Below are 8,130 nucleotides of genomic sequence, written 5' to 3'. Positions count from 1 at the left end.
GTTTGCTCATCCATCCCTTTTTTTTTTTTTTTGGCCACATCCATGAGCAGAAACTCTGTGGGGATACTCCAAAGTACCAGTGCTGAGCAGGAAAACCAGTTCCACCCCATGCTGGGTCACTGCAAGCAGGAATTTTCAGGATGAGCCTGGATTGCTCGGTCTGCCATGAGTTCAGCTCCAGTTACCCACTGGGAGGACTGGGCCAGCGGGGAATATCAGGAATTTTCATGTGCCTGTGGGTATTGATGGCAAAATTACGGGCATTATTAATCCCTGTGGGTATTGATGGCAAAACAAAACTCAGCCTCATCCCCCCGGGATGGGGCTTGGCTTTCAAAGGAAAAATGAAAGAAGAAAACAGAGACCTGAAGGGCTCGAGGGAAACCTGCTCTGAGGAACCTGAGGGATGCAAAGACTAAAGGTGCAGAGCACGGGGCTTGGGGCCAGCGTGGTGCTGCCTCTGCCTCCACCGCCCTCGAGAGCACAAAGCCGCGTTACCTTCCAAAGTCGCTCTGGCAGGGGGTGGGAGACACCCGCAAAAGAGAGTCCGCAGCAAGAAGCGCCTTGAAAATGCCCTGAAATCCTGAGTCACCTTTAAAACATCGCTTTTGGGGGGGATTTGTTTAGGTCTTTCCCCTCGTGGTGAGGTCTGAGTCCGATCTCTCCCTCCCACCGCGCCCCCCGCAGCAGCGCTCGGGGCCGGGAGCGCTTTAATTGTGGGGGTGGGGGGCAGCTACTGGAAATTAAACACCGCCTCGGAGAAGTGCAGAGGGAAGCAGGAGAGGAAGGGGATGCCGATGTGGTAAAGCCTCCCGTGCACCTGGGAGTCGAGCATCAGCGACGCGTTGAGGGCCGGCCCGAAGCCGCCGCTGGCCACCAGCGAGCCGCCGCGGCAGCCGGCGGGGCTGGCCCGGGTCGCCTTGGGCGCTGCCCCGGGCGGCGGCGGCCGCAGCCCCTGCGCCAGGATGCTCTCGATGCTGAAGCTGCGGCCCCGGGGGCCGCTCTTGTGCGGCGGGGCGGCGGCGGGGGGCACCGGGGCCGGGGGACAAGCCGCCGTGCCCCCGGCCGGCCGCGGCACCCCCGCGTCCCCCGGCGCGGCCGCCGCGCTGCCCTTGGCCCGCTTGGGCTCGACGGGGCGGGCGGGCGGCCCCGGCTGCTCGGCTGCCTTGGCGGCCGGAGGGTTCGCGGCTTTGGGCTTCCTCTTCCTGCGGCGGTAGTTGCCGTTCTCGAACATGTCCAGGCAGCGCGGGTCCAGGGTCCAGTAGCTGCCCTTGCCGGGCCGGCCCTTCTCGCGGGGCACCTTGACGAAGCAGTCGTTGAGCGAGAGGTTGTGGCGGATGCTGTTCTGCCAGCCCTGCTTGTTGTCGTGGTAGAAGGGGAAGCGGTCCATGATGAACTGGTAGATGCCGCTCAGGGTCACCTTCTGTTCCGGAGCCTCTTTGATGGCCATGGCGATGAGGGCGATGTAGCTGTAGGGGGGTTTCTGAGGGGGGTCCTGCCGGGACATCGCCCCCCCGGGGGCGAAGCCGAGCGCGGCGGGCAGGTAAACCATGGACGGGCTGCCCAGGGGGGAGAGGTGGCTGCCGTAGAGGTGGCTCATCGCCGGCGGGCTCGCAGCTCCGCGTCTTCCCCCTCGGAGCCGAGCGAAGCAGGAACGTGGGACGAGTCCACCGGGGAGCTGTTTGTGCGAGCTCAGCTCCCAGCCCTGCCTGAAGGAGCTCGCTCTGCCTCTGTCCCTGCTTCATAGCTCTTAAAAAAAAAAAAGGGGAGGAAAAAAAAAAAGTTAAATAATTGTTGTAAGTTTGCTATTATATGTTGACTTAGCGCTGGAAAATAAATTGTCTCTGATAAACAGTCGTTTGTGTTCTCAGCCCACCCACATTAATTAAAATTTCATTGCTACAAAACTCCGAGCTCTCTCCACGTGTCTCGCTGGTACCAGCCAATGGTCTCCGGGTTATTCCTTCATTTGTTTATAGAATTAGTCTGTTGATAAGTCTGCCCACCCAAGTCGAATCAAGCTGTGTTTATTTGGAAAAATTTCCGGGCACCCAATATATAAACGCACTGATCTGATGTTTGAAATATCACGTCCACCCTTTGACGCTGTAAGCACACACAGCAGAGCAGGATGTTCACTGCTGGAGCTGGGGAGCAGCGGGCAGGGATCCCCGCAGCCAAACTGGGGCATTCAACAACACAAAATTTAAAAAAAAAAATCTAAAAATTGAAGAAAGGAAGAGAAAGGGGCGGATGAGGGGAGGAGGCAGAGCTGCGATGGCGAGGAAGGAAAAGGGAAGGGGGGATCAGGTGTGGAGGGGTCCTTGGCACCTCCCGCTCCCGGGTTTCCACCCCGAGGACACCCCCGGGGAGGGCGAAGGGGGACCCCCGGTGCAGCCCCCTCGCAGCCCGAGCAGGCAGAGCTGCGCCGGGGCAGAATGCAGCGAAAAGGGGAATTTGGCAGGCTCGGGGAGGAGGGTCAGTATTTGTGAATGCGGGCCTGTTGCTTTATATTATGTACTTTCCTGTTTATAACAAGGAGGGGGATTATAACAACTTTACAAGTGCACACAGCTGGCCGGTGCTTACATTAGGAATTTGTGATGCTCTTTTTCTGTATAAACGTCCAGGTTTGGGGCTATGTTTTCTGTTGTCGGATTTTTTTTTTAATTTACTGACGTAACAGCTTTAATCCGAGGCCCCGAGGGATTCCGATGCAGTTGGAGGTGTCGCCTGTGTCCCCGGTCCCCCCGCGGGTTTAGACCTGCGGCACCCCGTGTCCTGTGGAGCATCTTTTCTCCGAGGGAGGGAAGAAGAGGCCTGAGGGGGATCCTTTTCTCCTTCAAAGAGAAACATCCCAGCAGCGCAGCAGCTCCCACGGGCCTGCTGGGATTTTTACCTGGCAGGGGAGGAGGCAAAAGCCGAGCTCCGGCTGTCCCCCAGCACCCCCCGGCCCTGGCGGTGCCATCCCCGCATTTCCCTGCAAGTTCCCCTTCACCCGTGGGGTTTCTGGCCCAGTGTCGCTCCCCTGTCGGGAGAAGGATTTTCATCCCCCGGGGTAAAGCCCAGCGCGATGCTGTGGAGCTCCAGATGGGTCCTGAAAGCTGCAAACCTCCAGGAGAGCCTGGGAAACGCAGCCGGGGTGCGCAGGGAGGCGGCTTCTCGGGCGGGGTGTGGGGGTCTCCCCTCTCACTGGCTGGGCCGACGCCTGGGAGGGGAATTCACCCCTCTAACACCGCCCTCGCCCGTAATTCCGCATCCCCCCCGCGCCCTGCGCACCCCGGGAGCCGCAGCGCCCGCCCGCCGTGCCAAACGCGCAATAAAGCCCCAAATAAATAAAGAGAGAGGTGAAAGGAGGGATTTGGGGGCTCCTCGCCTGCCGACACGCAGCACGCCCGGGCAGCCTCCCCGCCCCTGGAGCATCCTCGCCGGGGAGGGATGGAGCAGAGCGCGGCTGCTCTGAGCCGCCCGGAGCATCCTCAGAGCAGCGGCCGAGGGTCTTCCCCCCTCACCCTCCTCCTCCTCTCCCCACCTCGGGGAGTCCCCCGCTCCTTGAGACACTCCAGGCACGGATTAGTAGAACAATAAATACTCGCGTGTACGGCAGGAGACAGTCCCAGGGCTCCCGCTCTCTCCCCGAGCTCCCTCCCCCAGTCAAATTCTTGCTTCCTCCCTTGTTTTCCCCTCTTGGCGGTGGGAAATCCTTGGAGGCGGGGATGCGGCTTTTCCCTCCGTTCCTTCTTCCCAGCTCGTGTGCTGCGCGTTATCCCTGTTATCCCTTTCCTGCCGGGGCTCCTCAGCTGCGTTATCCACACAGGATCAGCCTTCGAGAGGCTCCGAAGGCTGCGGGGGGGGCGGGGAGAAGCGACAGAAGGGGGTTCTCGATGTTGTTGGTTCCGTCGCTCTTTCCCTAAACTGAAGGAAAAAAAAAAAAACCAACAAAGAAAAAAAAGAACCAACAACAAATAAACACCGGGGAACCGGCGATGGAGGCGCTCCTGGATGGGTTTCCCCTCCTCTCCAGCTGACGAGCCCCTTTTAAAGCAGCAGCGAGGAGAGGTCCCGCCCGGAGCCCCCGGCGGGAGCAGGGCGCAAATGAGCTCTCCCCGTTCCTGCTGCATCCCGGGAAACGGGGGAAGAAAGGGTGGAAATCGGGGATTCCCAGTCCTGCTGCACCTTAGGATTGGGGGAGCAGGGGTGTAAATCAGGGATTCCCATTCCCGCTGCATCCCGGTATCGAGGGGAAGAGGGGTGTGAATTAGAGCTCCCTTTTCTTGCTGCATCCCGGGAAACGGGGGAAGAACGGGTGGAAATCGGGGATTCCCAATCCTGCTGCATCCCAGTCTTGGGGGGAAGAGGGATGTGAATCAGAACTCCCCATTCCTGGTCCATGCCGGGAAATGGGGAAGAAGGGGTGTAAATCAGTGATCCCCATTCCTGATCCATGCCGGGATGGGGGGAGCAAGCCAAAAATCAGAGCTCCCCATTCCTTCTGCATCACAATTTTGGGAGCAAGAAGGGCTGTAGATCAGTGATCCCCACTCCCGCATTAGTGCTGCCCGGGGGAAATGGGGGTGTAAATCAGAGCTCCCCATTCCTGCAGCACCCCAGGATGTGGGGAACAGGGCAAAAAACAGCGCTCCCCTCTCCTGCTGCATCCCGGCCTGGGGGAGAGAGGGAATGTGAACCAGAGCTCCCCATTCCTGCTGCATTGCAGGAAATGGGGGAAGAGGGGGTGTAAATCAGAGCTCCCCATTCCTGCAGCACCCCAGCATGTGGGGAACAGGGCAAAAAACCGTGCTCCCCTCTCCTGCTGCATCCCGGCCTGGGGGAGAGAGGGAATGTAAATCCGTGCTCCCCATTCCTGCTGCATCCCAGGATGTGGGGAGCAGGGCCAAAGACAGTGCTCCCCTCTCCCGCCGCATCCCAGCCTGAGGAAGAGCGGGATGTGAACCAGAGCTCCCCATTCCTGCTGCATCCCGGCCTGGATAGGAGGGGGAATGTGAATTTGAGCTCCCCATCCTGCCCCATCCCGGCCGGGCTCCTCAGAAATGCGAACAGAGCTCCCCATTCCTGCCCCATCCCTGCCGGGCTCCTCGGGAATGCGAACAGAGCTCCCCATTCCTGCCCCATCCCTGCCGGGCTCCTCGGGAATGCCTTCCCCGCGGGCGCTCCCCGCCTCTCGCCCCTGGCCCGGCACAGCTCCCCAATCGCTCGGTACCGGCCCGGGATCAGGGATGTGTTTCCTTCTCGCCCGGCCTTCCAGTGCCCGCTATGGATTTTCTGCGAAGTCCCTTCGGAAATGACAGAGGAGCTCGTGGCCTTCCCCAAAAACCTCCCTCCCGGCGCCGTCCCACGGGCTCCAGGGAAGGTGGGATCGTTTGGGAGGGACGAGGCAGCTCTGCTGGGCTGTGCGGGGCATTCCTGGAAGGAATGTGTTCCACCCGGGGTCTGGAGCACCAGGGAAACGCTGCCTTGACTGGGCTGTGGGGTCCAGATGGAAAACCGCTGGCTCTTCTCCCCAGGACCGAAAACGGCCGGGGTTTGGGACAGGTTTGCAAACCCGGTGGTCAATGGCAATACAAGAAAAAAACAAATTAGGAAACCCATCCACCATCCTCATCCTCTTCCCGGAGCCGCCCTGAGCCCCAGCCCGGGGCTACCGGCCGCGCAGCAGCATCAGCCAGTCCCGGGCTGAGCCTGGCCCCCCTGACCTGCGGGAGAGGGGCTGTGGGGGGATTGTGCTGCTCCTTCAGGGGGCTGCAAGCCAAAGCTGGTCATGGCTGCCTTCAAAAGTTACCCTGGGCCTTCCTCCTTCCTTCACTTCTTCCTTCCTTCCCCTCTGCTCCGGCCCGGCTGGAGTCACCTGTCACAACAGGTTCTGATCGCGGGACCGAGATCCCTATCGCAGCTTTTAAACAGCCGCCAAAGGATCCTCTCGCCTCTCCTGCGACACCAGCCCACCCCAAAGGCTTCTTCTGTGACACCAGCGCACCCGAAAAGGCTCTCATGAGACACGATCCCACCCCAAAAGGCTCTCATGAGACACCAGCCCACCCCAAAGGGCTCTCTTGAGACACGATCCCACCCCACTGCGACACCAGTCCACCCCAAAAAGCTCTTCTGTGACACCAGCCCACCCCAAAGGGCTCCCGTTGGGGTGCTTGGGGTGACAGGGGACAGGGACAGGAGGGGACACAGCAGGGGGACACAGCAGGGTGGCGATGCTCGCAGCCCCGCAGGAGCTCTCCAGAGGAACGGCAGCGGCGCAGATCCCGTGTGGGAGCGAGGTGGGGAAAGAAACACCAAAAAAAGGAGTTTTGGGGGGGAAAGGGGATGCCAGGAACTGTCCAGCAGCAGCGCGGGGGGAGCTTGCAGAGCCCTGGGGGTGTCTCTGATCCCTGCCTGAGGAAAAGGGTCCCCAAATTCCCAGCGCCATGGTGGGAGGATGTGGGAGCGATCCCGGGATTGCTCCACGCGGGTGGAAAAGCCACAGCAGGCACCTGACTGCAGCCATCTCCCCCCACAGCGACCCCGGCCCCACGCAGGAAAAAAATCCCACAGGAAGACGGTGTGGAGCAGGGAAGAATTCTTTCCCAATTCGCATTTCCCCCCTCTTTTTCTCCCCTCTATTTTCTTTTCACCGTTTTGCTCCTTTTATTTCCCTATTCTTTTAATCCTTCACACTCTGTATTTTCTCTTATTAGGAAAGCACTTTTACTTTTATTTCGTAAAAAAAAAAAGAAAAAAGAAGAAAATATAAAATTAGATAACACCCTCTGAGAGCCAGGAGAAACGGCAGGGAGTTTTTTTACTTAAGAATGTTCCTTAAAATACAGATCAAGTGAGGTTCAGACATTTTTTTCTCATTTAAATCGAGAGTTTCGGTGCTTTTTGCCAGCTTTCAAGCGCAGGCGGAATTTAACCGGTCAAAACCAATTTAGATCATCGATTTCAACAGCCTGACGTGGGTATAACCCCACCCGAACCCAAAAAAAAAAAGGTTTCGAGGGGTACTGGGGGGCTGCAGGAGGTGGGATGGGGCACGGTTGGGATTTTTCCCCTGGAAATGCTGCATGGATGTGATTTTACAGCTGGGAAAGGAGCCGGGCTCCAAAGAGCTGAGTTTGAAAAGTTCCAAAGACCTCCTAAACTCGGCTTTGGGCTTTGCCGGCATGCCCGGGCTCTCGGGATTGCTAAATCCGGCGGTTTGCCCCGGGTTAAAAGGCTTGAACAGGTTAAAAGATGATTTGGGAAACGCCAGAATATCTGACAGCGCCCGGCCTCGCGAACAGCAGCTTCAATAAATGGAGGAAAAGTTAAAACCAGCCAATTCTTCAACCAAGAGAGGATTTCAAACCCGGAACGATTCTCGAGTGAACCTTCCACCTTTCTAAGGCTCCGCAGCGAGGCCGGGTGGAAATGATCGCTCTCACTCCCAGGCACTCGGGATTCCTTTCAAGAAAACCAAATAAATAAATGAAATGGATTTTTTTTTAAAGGGGGGGTTGGGTGTTTTCTGCCCTGGGAAGAGGCGGCTCCGGGCGTGCGAGGGCCGCGCTCGCAAGGACGGGGCGAGAGGAGCAGAAATTCCCCTCCCTGCGCCTCCTGTTTTCCTGTTTTCCCCACGGCAGGCCTAGGAAAACTCCCGAAATTTCACCCTGGCAGGGATTTGGGATTGAGGGGGCTCAGCCCCGCCGTGCTTTTCCCTCCCCACCCTCCCCAGTTGTACAATTCCGGCTCTTCGCGTGAATTCAACCTTGTCTCCAAGAAAGAAACCTCAGAAAGCTTCAGGAAAATCATTTTTGTTTTAAAAGCAACCACTGCCACGTTTTCTGCGTGAAGAAAGGAAAAAAAAAACCTGTTAAAAAATCCCCAGTTTATACACAGAGAAGCGCCAGACTTGGAGCAGAAAAAACCAGCATGGATTTATTTTAAGGTAAGTACAACAATTAGGACCACATAAGACAAACGAACTTTGAAGCAGGTTAAAGCAAATAGTCCTTAGGAATGGTAAAGGTGAAATCTATTATACAAAACATCACACGTCGTAAATAATAATAAAAAAGTATCAGATACTTTGTCTATTTTTTTTCCTTAAAAAAAAAAATCCACCAGCAAAAAATAAAT

General features: G+C 57.4%; 1 protein-coding gene across 1 annotated transcript; it reads right to left on the bottom strand.

Annotated features, from left to right (window-relative positions):
- Positions 1–733: 733 nt before the first annotated feature.
- FOXL1 (forkhead box L1) lies at positions 734–2,337 on the bottom strand (the record flags this gene model as incomplete). The annotated part of the gene is made up of 1 exon (XM_084215019.1): positions 734–2,337. Exon 1 carries the CDS (start codon positions 1,598–1,600, stop codon positions 734–736), a length of 867 nt encoding a protein of 288 aa, XP_084071145.1. The 5' UTR covers positions 1,601–2,337.
- Between the last annotated feature and the right edge of the window lie 5,793 nt (positions 2,338–8,130).

The sequence above is a fragment of the Fringilla coelebs genome (genome assembly GCF_963513975.1).
Source record: "Fringilla coelebs genome assembly, chromosome: 14".
Lineage (NCBI taxonomy): Eukaryota > Metazoa > Chordata > Aves > Passeriformes > Fringillidae > Fringilla > Fringilla coelebs.
This window is presented reverse-complemented; position numbering and strand designations above follow the sequence as displayed.